Source organism: Olea europaea, chromosome 16, assembly GCF_002742605.1.
Source record: "Olea europaea var. sylvestris chromosome 16, O_europaea_v1, whole genome shotgun sequence".
In the NCBI taxonomy this organism is placed as follows: Eukaryota; Viridiplantae; Streptophyta; class Magnoliopsida; order Lamiales; family Oleaceae; genus Olea; species Olea europaea.
In genome coordinates this window covers 17,930,424-17,952,785 of record NC_036252.1, presented here as the reverse complement: position 1 = coordinate 17,952,785, position 22,362 = coordinate 17,930,424, and the positions used below count along the sequence as shown (strand labels likewise).

Below are 22,362 nucleotides of genomic sequence, written 5' to 3'. Positions count from 1 at the left end.
TAATAATCACAGATGGTCAGAATATGCACAAGTAGTCCCAGATGGTCACAATATCAAAAACAAAGTAGAAGTATCACAATATCAAAAACAAAGTAGAAGTATGTAAATAATTATACAGTCTAAAACAACCTATGAAATATGAAATGAAAAACTAAATATGTTCATAGACAGCACAATATAAACTTTCTCATATGTCATAATCAATATTATATTTGACAACTCATAAATCGTAAAGTCAGAATGAAAGGATTTGAAATTATAATCCAAAAAGACATAGGCGACAAATCAACAATTAAATGGGATGAAACTACAAAGAGTATGGTCATGTCTAACATATTATAATAAATTATGTGAAATGGTTTGATTTTTTCATTTCTTTCAATTTTTCCTAGATTTGATCAAGTGGCACCGGGTTCCTGCAAGTTTTATGATTGTGACTAGATTCACCAAATCTTCCACATTTCGTAATTTGTGATCTCTTACGCGCTGACTTCTTCCTCGTCTCAGTAGGACGCTCATAACTTCTTTTTTGATTTAGGGCAAGCACAGTTATGTTCATCACATTGTCAGGTAAAATCCATTATGCTCTATTACCTACAAGCATAATCGTCTCTTTGTAGGTATTCACATATGCATCCATTACGTAATAATTCGAACAGAAACCATAAACATCAAGCTCCAATGTTGCAAACACTGCTAGTGCATGTGGACACGAAAGTTGATCCACTTGAAACATTCTACAACTGCATGTGCATTGAGTTATATCAATCATTTATGATGAAGAATCATCTTGCACTTCAAACAAATTGTGACTTGCTAAAAAACCTAAAATAAAATAAATCAATTAGTATTGTGAATTTAAGAGGGCTATAGTTATAAATGTGACCATCATAATTCTATGTGTTGAGCATTGTAATTACTTTCAGATTTTGCACATCATGGCTCATTTTCCTAAATAGCTTTTCGTATTTGATTGCAAGCTTTTTGTGAAAGTGCTATGTGCATTGTCCCCATTCTTGCAAAGCCAAGATTGGATCATTTTCCTTAATAACTCAAAAATTGCTTCAATAGGGTAATTTTTTGCCGCCTTTGTGATTGCATTTACAGATTCAACTATGTTCGAAGTCATGGCAGAGCATTGATTTGTTGGCATGTGCAATCTAGACTATCTTTCATATCCAACGTTAAAATAAATATAGTTCATTCATATTTTAATAAAATAATGTAACAACTTGACATAGTAAATGAAATATAGTTTATGCATTAAACAGGCACGTCACAAATAGTCACACTACGTAATGATAAGTGTAGTTTCTACACTTATTTGAGATCTTAAATGATGATATTTTGTTATTCTTTGAACGGATTAGTACCTGATTTGTTATTTATTGCTTTTATTAGGAAAAGTTCATGTTTCAAAAAAGAATTGGAAAAAAGAACGGAAAATGGCTAAATGAAGCAAATCCAAAGTATGGGGACCAAAGTATAAATATTTAATGGTTGATTTGGACCACAAAAGATACTTTGAAGATTGATAGGAGTCAATTGAATGCAAATTGGAGTAAAAAAGGAAAGGGATATGATTAGAATATTACCATAAATCGACTTATAATCATATATGATATTTTCAAGATTTTTGGTCAACTTGAAACCCATTTTTCGGATGAAGAACATTTGAATTGGAAAAATTGTATTTCTAGAAGAATTGTAGATCTTTTAATTAACTTTTCAATTCACTTTGAATCACCTGAATCGGACACCAAAAGAGAAAGTTATGATCAAAATACTGAAAGTTGTATAGAGACGCAATTATGTGCGCGCGAAGGCAACTTTCCTTATTTGATTCAAACTCTTTTGGAAGATAATTTGGACGTGAATTTTGACCTAATTCCATGAGATGGGTAGCAATGAAAGGGTCTCTCTCTTGCATCTTCATATAGAATGGTTTCATCAAATCCATCAAGAACAAGGGGCCAATTGCTATATTTTGAGAAAGAAGATTAAGTCATATCAAGGAATTGAAGTTCAATTACATCAAGTTTTGAAGAATTCAACTTTGAACGTGAAGATCGACATCTTTTGTATTCTTTCATGATCCGGGTGATATTTTTCTATTATTCTTTTTGTAATTTATATATTAATATGCTATGCTAGTTTTTTATTTTATTGAATGAGATGAACCCTATTATTTATTTATTTTAATTCAAGACAAGTATTTAGTTTAATTCATGTGTTACTTGATTAATTTTGCATTCCCATTGCACTATTGAATTGTTTGGCCATCAATTGAATAGTTAGTTGCTTGTTGTAGTGTAGGAATACTCACAACGAGTCTAGAACGCGACAAAATTAACATGTATAGTTAGGATTATGAATAATAAATATCATACATGCAATCATATTGATAACTTAAACTAAATGTTTGATTTTCATATGAATTCGGACTAGGAATAGAATCGGTCGTGTTAATCATAGGTTGGTGTATCTTGAAAAATAACATTTAACATATTAGTATTATCGATTGTCAAGAACTCGTGAAAAAAATTAGATTACGAATCAAGAATTGAAATAAATAGCAATTGGCGGAGTCAAAATTCAATACAATCCTCCATAATTTGATAAAACCTCAATTTTTATTGCTTTCTTAGATTAGTTTAGTTAAAATCAAATCAAAATATTTATTTTGTTTTCATAACTAGAATTCCATGCGAAACTAGTAAACTTGAATTAAATTTATTCTCTGTGGGACGATACTCTTAACTCACTTATTATTACTTGTCAACGATCCCGTATGCTTGTGGGTATCACACGAACAAGTTTTTGGCGCCGCTGCCGGGAAATAAAGTTTTAGTATGAGTTTATTAGTTTACATTGGATTTGAATTTTTTATTATTTTTATTTTTATTTATTTATTATTTTTGTTATTTTAGGCTTTAATCGTGATACCTAATTTCTTCTTATTTTACTCTTAAGGCTTTTACTAGATCTCAAAATCAAAAGGACCTTTAAACAACGCTAAGAGAACTAAGAAGAACGAGGGTAATGGTTGAGAATCAAGATCAGATTCAAAATGCACTGCAAAATGCAACACTTAAGGTTCAACAACTACCTCCAGCTTAGCCTATATTGGTTAGAGATTTTGTGAATCCAGTAACTGCACCGATTCAACCTCCTATTGTCTATCCACCGTTCGGACAAGCAAACTTTCTCATCCGACCAGATGTCATAAATCTTTTCTAGAATCATCAAGACATCAGGTTCAGCGGGAAGGCTACAGAAAATCCACACGAACATATTCAGGCTTTTACCATGCTTTGTGATGTCATTAGCCATGAGGGGATGTCACAAGATGCATTCCGAATGCGTTTGTTCCCTCACACTTTGAAGGAGGGTGCGAAAATATGGATGATGTCACAACCCCCTGGGAGTATCATATCGTGGAATGACATGGTACAAAAATTTACCATGAAATTCTTTCCACCATCTCGAGTCCACCAAATCAGAAACGAAGTATATCTTTTCAGACAGAAGGATCATGAGACATATCCGAAAGCATGGAACAGGTTCAAAAGTGCGTTTAGGAAATGTCCAAATTTTGATGTTCCTAAACTGGCACAAATATATCTTTTCTATAATGGACTACGCGCTGAATTTCGCAATATAGTTGATGCTTCTGTGGGTGGATCAATTTTGACTATCGAAGTGGATGATGCACATATTTATTTGAGAGGATTGCTAAGAATCAGGCCAACTGGCTAACAGATAGGGAAGCTCCGAGAAAAATAGCTGGATTGCATAATGTGGATGCAATGACAGCATTGGTAGCGCAGATGGAAGCAATAACAAAGAAGCTTGATACTTTAACTCAATCTGTGTACATGGTACAACATCCAGCTCTGGTATGCGTAGGTTGTGGGACGAATCACATTACTTCAAGCTGCCCTTTGGCTTCTACTCACATAGGTCAGTCAGCAGAGGTCAGTTGTGCACAGAACTATTAGAGGGAAAATGGATCTTACCCATACAACTACCATCCGAGTTTGAACAAGCATCCCAACTATTCGTGGGTGGATAATCCAGATCAAGTAAATCAGATGAAGGGCAATCCACCAGTAATTTAGCAACAGCAAGGTAAGAGGCAATCGTTGGAAGATCTACTGGTCACGTACATCACGAAGACTGAAATAATAATGCAGAATCAACAGACTTCCATACATAACCTAGAAAATCAGGTGTGACAGATAGCAGCTGCATTAGCCAATATACCACATGGTACCTTACCGAATGACATAGAGAAGAACCCACGGGAGCAGGTATTAGTAGCTGAGGTGGTAAATTATGCAACTATTGAGCTCCCATCTACCACATCCACCACCCCTGTCAAAGCTTATGTGCCACCCATTCCATTTTCTCAAAGACTTCAACGCTAGCTAACAACAGAGCAAGTTCAGGCCATCACTACTGGGAGTGGTGTTTAATTACCAGAAATCATTGTAAAGAGGAAGGAGACAGAGAGAACTCAAATGCCTACTAAGGATAAGGAACCGATGGAGCAATCTGAAGAAGCAATAGAAAAGGACCAACAGACAGTTTCAGATAATCCACAGCTTAAGGCAAATGTTCCTAGCACTTCACTGACACCTCTGGTCCCCTTTCCTCAAACATTACAGAAGACCAAATTGGAGAAGCAAGCTATGAAATTCTTGGAAATCCTCAAAAAGTTGCACGTCAACATCTCATTCATTGACGCTATTCTTCAAATCCCAAACTATTCTAAATCGCAGACTAAAAAGAGGAAGATGCCCGAGCATGAAATAATAACACTATCTGAAGAGTGCAGCGTGATCATCCAGCACAGGATCCTTCCCAAACTTAAAGATACAGGGGGTCTCACTCTACCGTACTCCATAGGAAACTTACAAGGTATTAATTGTTTAATTGATTCGGAAGCAAGTATTAACTTAATTTCTTTGTCTCCTTACCGAAAATTGGGATTGGGATATCCCAAAGCGGCTTCTATCATCCTTCAGTTGGCGGATCGAACATTGAAACATCCCTATGGAATAGTCGAGGACATGCTCATCAAGATGGGAGAATTTATTTTTCCAACTAACTTTATCATTCTCGACATAGAAGAGACATCCCAAATTCCAATAATACTAGGAAGGCCATTCCTGTCAACAAGTCGGGCATTACTTGATTTTGATACAAACGAGATAGTCCTGAAGGTGGAGGATAAGCAACAAAGCTTCACCATGGAGAATTCAATCAAGCAACCATCATATTTTGAGGATTGCCAACGAGTTGATCACTGGGAGAGTTACAAAGGCCGAGCCAAATGTAAGTGGAATTATTGGTAGGGATAACAATGGAAACTTGATCATGTGGCGGATGAAAAATGAAAGAAAGAAGTGCAACTAGTGCTTAAAATGCAGGGCCGAAAATTCTCTTTTTAAGCCCCCATGAAGAGCCTAAAAGCAACAAAGTCTAGCAAAAAACTATAAATAAAGCGCTTGTTGGGAGGCAACCCAATATTTCTATCCATTTTATTTTATTTTACTATAATTAGAATAGCTTAAGATAATTTAGATTAATTTTTATTTTAGGGACTAATCATCCATATCACGTTTTCTCTTAGGTCTTTGAGATTTAGTGGTTTATTAGATGTTTGAGCTAAGTAACACATCTTCTAGGTTATTTGATCTCTAACTTTTTATTTAACTGCCATATGTAGGAACATGATGTCGCAAAACACTCAAACCAACATAGACCAAGGAGAAAACATGATGAAGGAGAATATCTAACAGTTGCCCAAAGTGTGTTCTACGTTCAACAGGAAAATTCAAGGAGTACCTTCTTCCTTTCATTCCTCGTCCCCTTACATTCTCAATTATGTTTTAAGACATTGAGGACAATGTCAAGTTTAAGTTTGGGGGTGGGAAAAAACTTTTTGAGTTTTTCATTTTTGTATGTTTTTGTGAAAAAAAAAAATAATAATAATAATAAATAATAAATTCGTTAAAATTTCTATTTTTGTGAGTTAAAAAAAATTATTATCTATTTATTTATTTTTGTTTGTTTGTGTGCTTGTGTGTGTTAGACAGTTTGGCTAACTATAATAATTAAATTTGAGGTTTGGTATTGATTTATGAACTATGGATAAGATGTATGCTAGACTAATTGAAGCTCAACGTTGCAAGACTTGATATTATACATGCACTAGAATTGAGTTTGACATTGTGATGAAATGAGTTGATTCATATGCTTGATAGGTTGAATTAATCGAACATAGACGCTTTACCTATAGCATACAAATTATTTATCTTTAGACCAAATTTAGCACAATTTGGGGGTGATTTTGCTGTTGCGGAAAGATACGGATGTGGATAGGGATTCCATGTGTGAAAACTTTTGTATGGATTGTCTTAGACTAACCGGATAAAATTGGGTGAAAGTTTTGAGTTGGAGGTCGATTTAATTGAATAAGTGTGTGATAAGGGGTATTGCACTAATCAAGGTATATCTTTTGAAATTTAAAACTTCTCTCTAAAGCCTTTATGACTCGAGTAATTAAACCTACAAGGGTATCTTAAAACCTGAGGCCCTAAATTCGTTTGACTTGGGAATCATCGGTTTAAAGCTCGTTATATGGGTGATTTAGAAAGCAATCGGAAATGAAGTTGCACTTGAAAAAAAAATTTGTTCTCTTTGAAGCCTTTTTGACTCGGGTTATTAAGCTTGTAAAGATATCTTAAAATCTGGTACCCTAAAGTCATTTGACTTTGGAGTTATCGACCTAAAGCCTGCTACAGGGGTCATCTAGAAAGCTTAATGGAGAGAGAAAAAAAAACTCTTAAAAATCAGAAAAAGCAAATGCACGGAAAAAAAGCAGAAACACTAAAACCTTGTTAAGTCCTAACACTTATTCGAGAAAATTTAACTTTTGATTAAAGATAATTAGCCTAATTGAGTCTTGGCGGTCGAAGCAATCGAATTAATTGAGAATCCTTGTTCATTGATGTATTGACTTGCAACCAGTGATGTCCACCTGAACTAGAGAGGGTAAGGATAGTAATGAAAAATTCAACCTTAGATCACACGCTGGGAAAATAGTTAAAAATAATAAATTTAGGGGTGTGTGACTCTTACGAGAGATGAAAGGATATATTTGACCATAGAGGGTGGGGAATTGAAACAACTTGTGAAATCATTAATGTCTACTTAATTTTTTACACACACACACGTCGATTTTGCATTGGAAGAGTGGATATTGGTTTGGCATTATGACTTTGAAGCAGTTTATAGATTTAATATGATGATCTCGAATTCTGTGGTAAAAAACTAGATTGTCCAACCAAATATTTTTGCATGCTTGTATGTTTGTTATTATTTAAGTTATATTTTTGTTTGAAGACAAACAAAGATTCAAGTTTGGGGTTTGATAAGTGTTGTTTGTATACTTATTTGGGATCTTAAATGATGATATTTTGTTATTCTTTGAACGGATTAGTACCTGATTTGTTATTATTACTTTTATTAGGAAAAGTTCATGTTTCAAAAAAGAATTGGAAAAAAGAACGGAAAATGGCTAAATGATGCAAATTCAAAGTATGGGGACCAAAGTATAAATATTTAATGGTTGATTTGGACCACAAAAGATACTTTGAAGATTGATAGAAATCAATTGAATGCAAATTGGAGTAAAAAAGGAAAGGGATATGATTAGAATATTACCATAAATCGACTTCCAATCATATAGGATATTTTCAAGATTTTTGGTCAACTTGAAACCCATTTTTGGATGGAGAACGTTTGAATTGGAAAAATTGTATTTCTAGAAGAATTGTAGCTCTTTTAATTAGCTTTCCAATTCACTTTGAATCACATGAATAGGACATCAAATGAGAAAGTTATGATCAAAATACTGAAAGCTGTGCATAGACAAAATTATGCGCGCGCGAAGGCAACTTTCCTTATTTGATTCAAACTCTTTTGGAAGACAATTTGGACGTGAATTTGACCTAATTTCATGAGATGGGCAGCAATGAAAGGGTCTCCCTCTTGCCTCTTTATACAGAATAGTTTCATCAAATCCATCAAGAACAAAGGGTCAATTGCTATATTTTGAGAAAGAAGATCAAGTCATATCAAGGAATTGAAGTTCAATTACATCAAGTTTTGAAGAACTCAACTTTGAACGTGAAGATCGACATCTTTTGTATTCTTTCATGATCCGGGTGATATTTTTCTATTATTCTTTTTGTAATTTATATATTAATATGCTATACTAGTTTTTTATTTTATTGAATGAGATGAACCCTATTATTTATTTATTTTTATTCAAGACAAGTATTTAGTTTAATTCATGTGTTACTTGATTAATTTTGCATTCCCATTGCACTATTGAATTGTTTGGCCATCAATTGAATAGTTAGTTGCTTGTTGTAGTGTAGGAATACTCACAACAAGTCTAGAACGCGGCAAAATTAACATGTATAGTTAGGATTAGGAATAATATATATCATACATGCAATCATATTGATAACTTAAACTAAATGTTTGATTTTCATATGAATTCGGACTAGGAATAGGATCGGGTCGTGTCAATCATAGGTTGGTGTATCATGAAAAATAACATTTAACATATTAGTGTTATCGATTGTCAAGAACTCGTGAAAGAAATTAGAATACGAATCAAGAATTGAAATAATTAGCAATAGGCAGAGTCAAAATCCAATACAATCGTCCATAGTTTGATAAAACCCCAATTTTTATTGCTTTCTTAGATTAGTTTAGTTTAAATCTAATCAAAATATTTATTTTGTTTTCATAACTAGAATTCCATACGAAACTAGTAAACTTAATTAAATTTATTCTCTATGGATGATAACTCTTAACTCACTTATTATTACTTGTCAACGATCCCGTACACTTGCAGGTATCACACGAACACATAATATTATGAAACAAGTCACAAGCAATCATAGTATAAGTTATAGACAGTCACATATTAGATATCATCTAATCTTGTTATTGACTGAGTCCAATTGTTGCATTTGATATTCAATTTCATCCATTGTATAAGCTCGTACGGTAGCACTGAATGCATGTGTGATATTGTGACCTGATTTTACGTAATGGGTCTTCAAATTTTTAAGTAAATGGTATTAACAAATCCCTTTCATTGCCTTTGGATATACTAATTCAATGGCATTTCTTATGCTGTTGTGTCTATTCGACACTATACATAATCCATCTCTTGATCCATATGCCCTCTTCAACATTTCAAGAAACCATCTCCGTGACTTGACATTTTCATTGTCCCCAATTCCAAAAGCTAGTATGAAGATGTTGTTTTGCGTCTTGTGTACAAGCCGTGAAGAGTGTACCCTATAGTGACTATTTAAATATGTGCCATCGACTACAAAGTCTGGCTTAATATTTCCAAACGACAATCGATGCACCCAAAGCCATAAAACAATATTTAAATCTATCCAAATGATCTGTTTCTATTCTTGTGTCCGTCTTCATGTTCATCTGCTCTAGCATAAAGAAATAAGAAGGTAACAATTGAAACGATGTTCTTGCATCACCTCTAATCAACTTTAATGTCTGTTCATGTGACCTCCATGCCTTCATGTAATTTACCGATACTCCATATTTTTTTAACATGTCATTCGAGATATCATTAGGGGTATATATTGTACATGAAAAGTGTATTTGTACTTGAAGCAGTTTGACACTGTTGAGGTAGATGATTGTCGATGAGATCCTAAAACAACATTCATCGAGCATATGTGACCATTGCAAATTTCCCTGATCTTAAACATTTTCGTTTCTCATAAGCAAGAAGATCTAAATATCCACTTGTAATCGTTATGCAAACACTTTATCATGTACTCCTTTTTGTCCGATCTCAAAATCTTATATTCAAATTTATATTGTATGGCATAGAAGGCCAAACTCATTTTCAATATTTCCTTGTCACGAAAAATATTTTCCTCTACTACTTGTCTAGCATCTACTTTAGATACCAATGTCACATCTTTTTAAATGTTTCCTTTCTCAATGGTTATAACTGAGTCATAGTTATCTTGAGCTATTTGTGGTAAAGAAAACATATTAGTTGATGACTCAACGGAAGTAGTCAACGAATTTGGTAATTGCAATGCACATGTTGACTGCCATTAATTTGCAGAGATAACATAAACTGTAATAGGATAATTCAATATAGTCCCAATTAAAGATTTTAGCCTCAAATACGTTAAGAAATTATTATTGCTCAGTATTCGGAATGGAAGTAAAGTAGAATTCAAAGAATATATTAATTTCACAGCTATTTTTGCATAATTAAGGCCTAATTTTGTACTAACAAGGTCAACCAATTCATCGTATTTACATGAATCATTCACTAGTACAAGTGATGTGTGACCGCAGTATAATAGGCAAACATGCAAAATTGTCATCCCTGATCACACACAAATAACAGTATGTTACACTTCATTCACTAAAATGAGGAAATATTCAAATGCAATAACATTGATCAATATAGGCCACAGATGAAGAAGTCACGGATAGGTAAATACAGGACACGGAAGTTATTTAATGTAAATATATTTACATAAGGTCAACAAATATAGGGTTGCAAAGATTCAATTTTCAATGTAATGACATTGATCACAGAATAAAATAATTTTAGTTATGGATTGTCAAGACATTTAACATACATGTCACAACCTATTTAATTCAGTAGTTACAACTAGTCACAGTTAAGAGAAACATGTATTAATATGAATGAATCACATAAGTAGTCACAAATAGTTATAGATAAGCATTTTTATAATTATAAGTTAAAAAAATAAAAATTGCATACTATCAACGGTTAATGAGAAAACACACTTCACACACTGTGCAAAATATATCTTATTTTTAACAATGAGAAGGCTCTGGTTATGTTTGGATAAATGTTTCATTAGCTTCGAAAAAATCATTTTTTCAAAATCATCAGCTATACTAAGTAATTATAGGCTTACATTTGAAATCAGATTACAGAACTTCAAAATCTGCTTCGGGCAAATCCAATTCTTCCATATTCCAGCTTCGACTTTCTCCAATACAATGAAAATTAGCAGTATGTCGACGAGATTGTGACACTATTGATTGATTGTAGCTTGAAATTGAGGAATGACAGTGAAATTTTTGTGATTTTTGGAGAGTTTTTGGTGAACTCATTGTGGGGAGAGAGAGAGAGAGAGAGAGAGAGAGAGAGAGAGAGAGAGAGAGTTTTTGCGGAACTCGTGGCGTAAAGAGAGAAAATAGTGTTTGATTATAGTTGGAAAATAATAAATATCTTTAAATGTAGTATATTAACTAATTTGTAGGAGATCAGTATTTTTTATCCAAATTTAGTGTATATTATATTATATAATTATATATTTAATATTTTCAATTTATCATTTGATTTGTGAAAGTTTTAAGAGATTCTGTCAAGTGTGAAATATGTTTTTATAATGTAGTAGTTATGTGGTTTTTCCAACTTTTAATTTTCAATAAACTTAAATCAGCTTATAATTTAAATTTGACCCGATCCATTTAAATATTTATTATTAATAATTTTTATTGTCTACACTATGATTTGTCAATAAAATCACATAAACTATAAGTATTTTATTTTTCTTTAAATGAAAATTAATAATTTTAATTTAAGCCCCGTACAAATTGCCTTAAGATATTGGGCTTCAAATCCAATAATTTGGGCCTCCGATGGAAACAAAATATGGGCTATACAATATAATATAATGTGGAAATTACATAATAGCAAGGATTTAAATATCACAAGTAGAAAACAAAGGACCAAGTTTCATTATACAAAAATTAGGTATTGATATAAAAATTAAATATCCAAATTTAACTCCCAAACCCTAAACAATTTCATCATCTTCTTTCTCTCTTCTCTCTCTAACTTCGCCTACTTCCCTCTTTGGTGACAATTCCTTGTCCCTCCAGAGGCGTCGCCACAGCAAGGAATGTGGCAACGTTGGGGTGTGGTGGTGGTGGTAGTGGGTTGAAGCTACTGTGGATTTCAATGGTAATAGCGTCGGGGTAGGTAGTAGTAGTAGTGGTTTTCAGCGGTGGCAATGTGGTGGTGGGGGTAGAGGTTGCTTGCTGCAAATGTGAGAGTCGTGGTGTCAAAACCTTGGCTGCTGCTCTGTCTAGTGCGATTTTCAGTAGTGGTGGCGTCGGGTGTGGTGGCGGTGGCGGTGACGGTGGCGGTTTGGGACTACTGTGGCTTTTAGCGGTGGCGACATCAGGGTTGTGGTGATTTTCAACGATGGTTTGGGGCTGATGTGGTTTTCGACAGTGGTGGTGTCGGGGTGTGATTGTGGTGGCGGTCGATGATGGTGATGCAGTCGATCTAGGTAGGTTACAAGTGGTAGTGTTGGGTTTGACATGTTGGTGTGATCTGTTCGTTGTGATGTGTGTGGCGGTGTTCTATTGCGATGGGGTGACAGTGGTGTTGCAAAAATGGTGGCGGCGGTGGCGATGGTGGTTTTCAGCAATAACTATGATTTTGTTATGTATCTGAGGAGTAGTTTTGGGTGGTGGTAGAGGTGCTGGCTGTGAGAATGAGGTTGTAGTGGTGATTGCAGGTATGGACAATGGTGGTCGACAATGGTGATGGTGATACATGACCAATTATTTTGTCATCTGTGACCAATTACTTAATTGTTACCTAAAAATTTGATGATATGTGACTGAAAAATAATTTGTGATTAATTAATTTGAAAATTTTTAACTAACAAATGAATTGAGGCCTATAATATTTTTTGATTTGTAATCGATGAAATAAATCGTGATTCATAAAGTTTTTGATTTGTGACCTATAAATTTTTTTTATTTATGACCTCGAAATAATCTGTAACTAATTAATTCAATAATATGTGACCTATAAATTAATTGTGACATTTATTTATGTATATGTGATCATTAGTTAATAAATAATTTTAATTAATTATATATATACTTAAATTTTGAATTTTTAAATTATCTATCTGAATTATGAATTGGTGTAAATAATACTCCTGAAATATTTTTGTCAATTAGCTGTTTTCTAGAAGATTCAATAAAAATGAATCACAATGGCAAGTCCCGTAAATTACCTCAAATATCAGCCTTAAACTCAAACTCTCCCCACAATTTCCTCTACTCCACTCACCAAGCGACAGAGGAAAACGTACACACACAAGTCCAATCGCCCTGCAAATCAACAACGTAATCAATCAATAACATTAATTTCTGCAAAAAAGGGAAGCAAAAATGAGAGAAATCCTTCATATTCAAGGCGGCCAATGTGGTAACCAAATTGGCGCCAAGTTCTGGGAGGTCATCTGCGACGAGCACGGCATCGACCACACCGGAAAGTACAGCGGCGACTCCGATCTTCAACTCGAGCGCATCAATGTGTACTATAATGAGGCCAGCGGTGGAAGGTTCGTCCCACGCGCCGTCCTCATGGACCTCGAGCCAGGTACTATGGATTCCGTGAGATCCGGCCCGTTTGGACAGATATTTAGACCGGACAATTTCGTTTTTGGACAATCTGGGGCCGGCAATAATTGGGCCAAGGGTCATTACACCGAGGGCGCTGAGTTGATTGATTCTGTACTTGATGTTGTACGCAAGGAAGCCGAGAATTGTGATTGCTTGCAAGGTTTGAATTTTGATCTGTTTTACATTGTTAGATCTGGATTTGTAATTACTATGTCATACTTTTCATGACTAGATCTTACATTTTTAATTTGTTTGTGATTTATGATTATTTTTCTTTTTGGCTTGTTCGTGTCTGTGCATTCGATAATTGTTTAAGGATATATAATGATATATAAGGGGATATTTATTAGAGTTCTAAATTTTTGCAAACTTTAAACAAATGGGAGAAATATGCAATCTCATTACTGATCAAATGCATTTGTGTATCAGTTTTTGGGTGATTGTTTGGATTATTTATATCTGGATCAGATTATGAACTTTCACTTGCACGGGACGACAGAGTGGGTGCTTGTACACCCATTGGGTACACCTTGTTTTTCACCCCCTGTGTGTCAAAAATCTGGCTATTGATTGAAAGAGGTGATGTTAAAATCAATGCAACACACTCACATGGATGTAGACCGAGGTGCCAATCTTGATGTACATATAGCATGTTTCACCCTGTATACCCTTTTTGGAGCCCCATTCTGGCTATGTGCAAATTGCACCGATCACATGGCTTAACAAACCCCAGCACTATATGTGCCTAGGACTAATAAAACATTGCTTGCCCCATGATTTCACGGTCTACACTTGGGGGATGAGGGATGAGTATCTCGAATCAAAAACATCTCTCTAAAATGGATATCTCGGCTCTCATAATGTAGTGAAATTCTATACTTGGTTTGAATTGCCTAATCCCATGAACCGGCTAGTTTTTGATCAAGTGATTAATGCAATGGTAATGGACTGCTTTGTTGTACTTTTACCATTTAATGAAACGTTTATGAGTTTCCCCATCAATCACGTTGTGTGTTTCTGTTGGTTGTATATTTTGTGTTTGTCACCTCCTGTATTTGTACCTTTTCCTATTGCATTTTGTATTATTCTTGTTTGTCCACTGTTAGGTAGATGACAACCTTTTCATCTAGTTATGCAATTGGTGTCCTTCCTATCTATGTGTGCTCTGATTTTATTTCAATCAAATGTACAGGATTTCAAGTATGTCATTCTTTGGGTGGAGGCACTGGATCTGGTATGGGTACCCTTCTCATATCTAAGATCAGGGAAGAGTATCCCGACCGCATGATGTTGACGTTCTCAGTCTTTCCTTCACCCAAGGTGTCTGATACTGTTGTTGAGCCATATAATGCTACTCTGTCTGTTCATCAACTCGTTGAGAACGCAGATGAGTGTATGGTGTTGGATAATGAGGCTCTATATGATATTTGCTTCCGCACTCTCAAGCTTTCTACTCCTACTTGTAAGTTCACCATCTGCATCTCATAAATATGATCTTCACATTAATTGTGTTGACGTTTCTAATTAAACTAACTTTGGGCACCGTATTTCAGTTGGTGATCTCAACCACCTGATCTCGGCTACCATGAGTGGTGTTACATGTTGTCTCCGATTCCCGGGGCAGCTGAACTCCGACCTCAGGAAACTTGCAGTGAACCTCATCCCATTCCCACGGCTCCACTTCTTCATGGTAGGATTTGCACCATTGACCTCTAGAGGCTCCCAGCAGTACCGTGCCCTTACAGTGCCTGAACTAACCCAACAAATGTGGGATGCCAAGAACATGATGTGTGCTGCTGACCCACGTCATGGTCGCTACTTAACTGCCTCAGCCATGTTTCGTGGTAAGATGAGCACCAAAGAAGTTGATGAACAGATGATCAATGTTCAGAACAAGAACTCCTCATACTTTGTAGAGTGGATTCCGAACAATGTAAAGTCTAGTGTATGTGACATCCCACCAAAGGGTCTCAAAATGGCATCTACATTTATTGGAAACTCAACCTCAATTCAGGAGATGTTCAGGCGTGTTAGCGAGCAATTTACTGCTATGTTCAGACGTAAAGCTTTCTTGCACTGGTATACTGGTGAGGGAATGGATGAAATGGAGTTTACTGAGGCTGAGAGTAACATGAACGATCTTGTGGCTGAGTACCAGCAATACCAGGACGCTGCTGTTGATGAGGAATACGAGGAGGAAGAAGAGGAGCTTGAAGGTTGAGGTGTCCTTAGAAGTACCCATGGCTTGCCCAAATCTCATGGTCGATTCGTGTGTTGTCTGTCGGATTCAAGTACCTATTATATGTGTGATTTGTGGTTTGATATATCTGACATGGGTTTGTAACTATATATATGTATTTTCCTCCAATGTTAGGCTTGAATGTCGTGCTGTATAAATGTGGGTTCTGTATTAGTCGTTTTTCTTCGTGCCTAATAATACCATGTTTATCTTTGCAAATTCTAGTGAAGTGTCTCCATAAAACAATGGTTCTTGATTTCCTGCCCACAGTGAGCACGATAAGAACTTTACCTTGCTGATATGGCATGAGAACCATATCCTGCCCCCAGTTTCAATGGCTTCCTACTCTTCAATTGATCTTCTTAATTAGAAAATAAGCTCTTGTCGGTGAATTAACAATAGGCCCCTGTTTGTTTCTCATTTTTTAAAGAATGAAAATAAAATATATAGCCGTTATTAGCTCCATACAAGAGATAGAATTTCAAATTTAATGACTTGATGTAATGGATAACGATCATATTTTTTATTTTAATAAGAAAAGAATGGGAACCAAACAGGGGTTAGATAGCACATGTAGCAATTGATAGAAGACAATGCCATTTCATTATTCTTCACAATCAAGAAAGACAACAAAAACAAAGAATTACCAAATGTATCACACGGCGATGACAAACAATTTATCCTCACACATGCTAATCTTCGACCTAAGGAAGTCTAGAATTTTGACTGTATCATTTTCACAGTTTTAGTGTCCACTTGGAATGACTTAGCAAGAATATCACTGGGAATGGCTGGATTCGAACCAAAGACTGTGTTTGCAATGGTGATTACTCCGGGATTTTGACTGCTGAGAGCTGCAATGGCAACTACGTTTCCATTTCCCACATTGCGCTGAAAGTGGATAAGACCAATGGGGAACACGAAAACATCACCCTTTTGAATCTTTTTGGTAATGAGGCGATTTTCAGGGTTGGAGGTGACGAATCCGACCTCAAGGGTGCCTTCAATTACTGTTAAAATTTCTGTTGCTCGAGGGTGAGTGTGAGGTGGGTTGATGCCCAATGGCGCATAGTCTATACGAACCAAGGAAATTCCAAGAGTGTTAAGCCCTGGAATTTGAACCACATTGACAGGAGTGACTTGGGATCCCACTGGATTTGACGTATTCCCAGCTAAGTGAAGTCCACTGAAGAAGAAATCATTTGCTTGTGCTAGCTTGGGATCTTTGCAAGCACGGCCATTCACTAGCACTACACAAAACACAAAAACACAAAAATGACTATAATTAAATGAACACTAAATAAGTTATTTTTTCTACTGAACATAAGTTTTTAGACGAAGTTGTTCAATACCAAGGCTTTTTGGGTCGGCAACACAAAAATCCTGAAGAGAACTTGGGTCCGATGCTAAAGCAACAGAACAAGTTGCAACCAGAAATCCTAACAAAAGATAATGGGGTGCCATGTTTTTTACTTGTAAAGCTTACTGTTTCTTGGCTGCAAGCTTTGAGTTGCAAGAGATGAAGCAGTGAGGGCTGTTTTTATAGTGTAGGAGAATTTAAAGCTATCTGTTATCAATGATCAGAAACAATTTAGAATTCATTGTTAGGTGTTTGAATGGGCAAAAAAGAAGAATTGCTGTCTAGCACCAATCTATATGATATTATGTGATAGATTCAATTAAAGGTATACGATTCATTTAATTACACTTTTCGTTTTGAAATTTGCTACATGAACAAGGTCAATGACAAGGTTTTATACAGATATGCATTTGACAAAATTTTATCACCAGTTAAAAAAATAAAAGAAAAAGCTGCCAATCAAAAAGCTGCCGTTTCAGCACCTAGAAATAGCCCTTGTCATTGACCTCGTACAACCAATTTAATCCTTCATTGACCTCGTACAACCAATTTAATCCTTTCATTTACACGGTGACCTCCATTAATATTTTGATAAATTATAAAAGATTATAAATTCTAATGAATTTCATTAATTTCAATAGATTTCCACAAATTTTATAAGAATTTTGAAATCCATTCAAATCTTTTAAAATCACTTTATTAATCTTCATAAATCCAATAATTATTGAGGATACCTAAATTTTAAATGATTTAATTGAATTTCATTGAAATTTGAATTAGGAATACCTAAATTTTAATGGATTTCATTAAAATCTCAATTATGAATACTTAAATTTACAAAATATTTTTAAAATCCATCACAATCTCGATCGAGAACACCCTCCTTAATAAAAACTAGGGCCAATCTAGCACTAACTAGGTGTTCTTCATTTGCATATTTATTGTTGGATTTGTTTGTATGCTGCAGATAGTGTTTCTAATCAATTTTTGTGGAATATTTTCTTTGGAGTATTTATGAGAATTTAATATATGGGCCACCAATGCATGAATGGATTATGTTCATGAATCTTTTAGCTTCTAAATACACATTACAAGAAATTTTTAAACTAAAAATTTTGTCTTACAGTCATTTTTAATGAAAAATAAATTAAGCGCTTTCAACTTAAACAGAAAGATGGTCACAGTTCAAAATTAGTCGTGGATGTTTAATCTAAATTAATCAATCTTAAATCTAATAAAATAGAATTATATAATTAAGTTTCTCTAAAGCTATAATAAACTCTTTTAATATCTACATTATATCTTTTTGAACTCTTGTTACATGCTTATAAAGTTTGTCTCAATTTTATTTAAATATTAAAAAGAGTTACTGCAATCATATCATCATCAAATAATTAATATCCCAATAATCAATCTCATATATATTTTTTATAATTTTTAAGCATACCAACTTTTTATTCTCAAAATCCTCCATTTTTAATGTCACATTTTGAATATAATGTATAAAACCTAGACCCTTTAACTCTGGCATTGGGATATAGCGTGAACTACCATCTAACAAACTTAAGATAAGCTAGCACAGGCCCCTCGGGGTATAGCCCAGTGGTGCAAAAGACAAGAGTAAGGTTATTTTACGTCTTGCTGGTAGCCGCAGTGTGGAGGTTCGATTTCTGAGACATGGAATTAGACTCTTGTAGGCGCAGTGTACAGATAGCTTTTGTTACCTGGCCTATTGTGGCACATCCTGCGATTTACCTCCCTCATAAAACTCTAAAGGCGGGATAATAGGGGCCCTTAAGGTTGGAGTTCAACCTTATTTTATTTATTTATTTTTTTAATTTAAGATAAGCTAGCACAGACCTAGTCAGGACACCATTTGACTACTTCAAAAATGGAAAAACATTAAAAAAAAAAAAAAGGTTTAGACCCAATCCAAACCAACAGGCAGTGCAGCAGTCATCTTCTTCACTCATTCCAATCCTCTCCTTTCTTCCACCGCAATTGGCGCTCGGCGACTGAAAGTTCGGCGGAGTCTAGCACGCGCGGCCGCGCCCCCTCGCCGGGTGCTGGCTCCGCCGCTGTGTATATGTATTATGTGTAAAATGTTTCAATTATTACAAGAAAACAAAACACAACTTATTTATTATTGTATTTAAAGCTGAAGGGTCATTCTTCTATTCTCATACTGACGTCCACAGATTTTAGACGGATAAGGTGCCCACATACTGTGCTGGAAAATTTGGCTGGAAAAGGTAACCATTTGTTGAAAATGTCGCCGGAGAAGGTAAACATTTAAAGATTTATATTGTGGCATGAGAATATATCATGGAGAATTAGAGCTTGGAACTGATGATTTTTTATATAATATTTTCGTTTCTTATTTTTGTTTAAGCTTTCCGTGAAATGGAGATGGGCTTTCCGTGTCACGAAGTGCGTGTGCATCTCTGACATGGAGAAGGAGCTGTTCGTGTCACGGAGAGAACCCTCGTCTGTGACACAGAGCTCGCCTCTGTGAGATGGAGATGGGTGTTTCTATAACAAAGACAATTTTCTTTTTATTGTTGCGTTTGTTTATTTTGGATTGTTGATTTATTTATAAGTAAACATTTCTCTGATTTAATTTTTAGATTTTCTCATGAATATTATTTTTTAAATAATTTGTGTAGATTAGTTTTTAGATTTGTTTATGAATATTTATTTTTGAATAATTTATGCAGATGTCTCTAGAATATATAGTCTCTCTAAATCAATGGTTTTCTGCTACAATTATTCAATATCCAAATCGAGAATATCTGAAATATTTTGTAGAGTTCATAGAAGCAGATCAACAATGTTCTTTGATGTGTAGTCATTTTTATGGATTTATTTATAAAGCTGTTTATATAGAAGAATGATAACAATTTAGTAGTAAATTGGTACATGAATTTATAGTGAGACTTATAAATTGTTGGAAAAATAATGAAATTTGGGTACGGTTAGATGACCATGTTGCTAAGTTTGGTTTGCAAGAATTCTGCTTGATTATTGGATTACCTTGCCATGAATCATTCATGGAGATCGATTATAGTAATGATCGTCTTAGAAATCAGTACTTTGATGGTACAAGAAGAATTACGGTGAGAATGCTTTTTGAAGCATTTCACAGGTGTCAAAATCATCAGGATAAATTTAAGTTGTGATTAGTTATGTTGGTAGAGTGTGTGTTAAAACCAACTTCAAGACAAATTGATTACAGAACTCTTGGTATGGTTGAGTATCTTAATGAGTTTCTTGCATATCCATGGAATCGTAAAGCATATTTTATTTTGTTAAATTTTTTGAAAGAGTCACAATGTGAGATCTTTTATGGAAAAATAGCATCATGGCATTCGAAGAGAGAGATTTATTGAAATGGAAAAATAAGAAATAAGAAGTTAGCAGACCAAGTTGATGGATAGGGACAATAGAAAGGGTTTTAAAAGCCATGGGAGATAAGCCTTTAGATTCCATATGCACAAGCTGTTGAAGATATTAACTTCCCTTTGGGTGTTGTTTTTTTGTTCAACAGCAGAAATTAAAACACGTCACCATTTTAATCAGGTAAGGCTCTCTACTTACTATGTGTATGCTACTGTCTAATTAGCTTGTATACAAGTAATTGGTTGTGTGTGTGCTTTAGTAAAACTAATCTATTCTCTTGTTGAATTTTTGGGAAAGATATCCATGTGTATTTATAATAATTCAAAGACTATAACTGAATTATGTAGTTTATAATTTTATTTTCCAACTAATTTACACTAATACCCTCGTGATCTGATGCCTTTTGAGGAAAATATATAATGAAAAAAATAAATATGTATTTAGGTTAGAATTTGATGTATTGTTGTAGTTTTGATTGTGATTGGTGTACTTAGCGCTATTTCACGAGATCAAAGAAAATGAGAGAGGAGCAGCTACGGAGGGTTTTACTATTTAAATACTAATTCAATGAAAAAGACTGTAATTTTCTTTACATAGAAAGGGGTTCTTGGATAGAACTAAAGAAAGAGTACATTGTATGATTGTGCTGGAATAGATATTCCATCTTTGAAAATACTTGTGCGGTCTCTGGAGAGTACATTGTATGATTTTGCGAGAACAGATATTCCAAGTCCTACTTAGACCAAGGCAGGGTTGCCCCTAGACCAAACTCTGCAAAATTGATTTCATCTGTTAAAAAATTTGCTTCCCCAAAAGAGTTTATGGAGTAACCACCCAACTCAGGATGGTGAGAAGTAGGGATATCAACGAGCAAAGTCGAGTGGGCACGAGAGTCAAAACTTAAGGCACGGACTTGGCTCGAGTAAAATTAATTTTATTTTTTTTTTTTTTTTGGTTCGAGCCGAGCAAAAGCTCGACAAATCGAGCTGTGCGGTGTCGGCTCAATTTGTTTAATTGGCAATCTGCCCCATTTTTTTCCCACTCGAGTCGGGCTCGGGCCGATGCCCTAAAATGAGGCTCGGGCAGGTTTGGATTTTTTTTCGAACCGAGTCATGAGCGACCTAAGCCAGCAAGCCAAATTTTTTTAGTGAGAAGATATTGCTTATTAACAAAAGCTTCCTAAAAAGTTAGGGATTCATTGGGTGGGAGGGGGGGTTGATTGGGAATATCATTTTTTGCAGTAATTAAAAACAATTAAATGCTTAAATTTTTTAGCACATTTTAGTTATGGATCAAAGGTATTGCTTAGAATTTTTTATATATTACTATTTTGTCGTTAAAGAGTGTATAATATCACTCATTAAATGTTTTATATTATAAAGTATAATTATGTTTTGTGATAGTAGGTGGTCCTTCATGGAGCCCTGGATTTTTATTCCAATTTAATCACCAGCAATTGCCATAGTTATTGGAAAGGATCTAATAAGTAGGAAAATGATTTCCATCCTTAGGGACGTGTTTAATTTTAGTTGTTATATAGTTTCTGATTATAATGATCTTTGTAATTGTCTAATTTGATGCTCCGTTCACTTGTTTTTGTTTACCGTCTGCGTTCATTTGATTTTTGGTGCTGAAGACAAAGGCCTCAGGGTCAAGGGACTAGTCGGAATGCTCACTAATGCTCTTCACGTCACTTGTAGGAAGTCACCTTTGGTGAAGATATTACTTTCGGCACAAGTCTAATAATATTCTTCTTTTTAACAAGTAAATATCCTTAAATATATATGCTGCTTGGCAAAACGATGTTGGAGTG

The 22,362-nt window shown here is 34.7% G+C and overlaps 3 protein-coding genes across 3 annotated transcripts; 2 read left to right on the top strand and 1 right to left on the bottom strand.

Annotated features, from left to right (window-relative positions):
* The first annotated feature begins 4,523 nt into the window (after nucleotides 1-4,523).
* On the top strand, nucleotides 4,524-5,804 carry LOC111412712. Its single transcript, XM_023043635.1, has 2 exons — nucleotides 4,524-5,356; nucleotides 5,735-5,804. The coding sequence occupies exons 1-2, from the start codon at nucleotides 4,524-4,526 to the stop codon at nucleotides 5,802-5,804; spliced, it is 903 nt and encodes a 300-aa protein (XP_022899403.1).
* Nucleotides 5,805-13,202: 7,398 nt separating this feature from the next.
* Nucleotides 13,203-16,014, top strand: LOC111412351 (tubulin beta chain). The gene is made up of 3 exons (XM_023043247.1): nucleotides 13,203-13,711; nucleotides 14,744-15,013; nucleotides 15,105-16,014. Exons 1-3 carry the CDS (start codon nucleotides 13,318-13,320, stop codon nucleotides 15,770-15,772), a joined length of 1,332 nt encoding a protein of 443 aa, XP_022899015.1. The 5' UTR covers nucleotides 13,203-13,317; the 3' UTR covers nucleotides 15,773-16,014.
* A 356-nt stretch (nucleotides 16,015-16,370) lies between these two features.
* Nucleotides 16,371-17,322, bottom strand: LOC111412866 (putative germin-like protein 2-1). Its single transcript, XM_023043741.1, has 2 exons — nucleotides 17,143-17,322; nucleotides 16,371-17,040 (listed from the first exon to the last, which is right to left on the bottom strand). Exons 1-2 carry the CDS (start codon nucleotides 17,252-17,254, stop codon nucleotides 16,505-16,507), a joined length of 648 nt encoding a protein of 215 aa, XP_022899509.1. The 5' UTR covers nucleotides 17,255-17,322; the 3' UTR covers nucleotides 16,371-16,504.
* Between the last annotated feature and the right edge of the window lie 5,040 nt (nucleotides 17,323-22,362).

Bases quoted from the DNA above. Each gene is read 5' to 3' on its own strand.
- LOC111412351 (XM_023043247.1), top strand. From the start codon at position 13,318: ATGAGAGAAATCCTTCATATTCAAGGCGGCCAATGTGGTAACCAAATT. The intron at 13,712-14,743 runs GTTTGAATTTTG...TCAAATGTACAG, and splicing joins GAATTGTGATTGCTTGCAAG to GATTTCAAGTATGTCATTCT. The intron at 15,014-15,104 runs GTAAGTTCACCA...ACCGTATTTCAG, and splicing joins CAAGCTTTCTACTCCTACTT to TTGGTGATCTCAACCACCTG.
- LOC111412712 (XM_023043635.1), top strand. From the start codon at position 4,524: ATGCCTACTAAGGATAAGGAACCGATGGAGCAATCTGAAGAAGCAATA. The intron at 5,357-5,734 runs GTAGGGATAACA...TGCCATATGTAG, and splicing joins AAATGTAAGTGGAATTATTG to GAACATGATGTCGCAAAACA.
- LOC111412866 (XM_023043741.1), bottom strand. From the start codon at position 17,254: ATGGCACCCCATTATCTTTTGTTAGGATTTCTGGTTGCAACTTGTTCT. The intron at 17,041-17,142 runs GTATTGAACAAC...TGTTTTGTGTAG, and splicing joins TGCCGACCCAAAAAGCCTTG to TGCTAGTGAATGGCCGTGCT.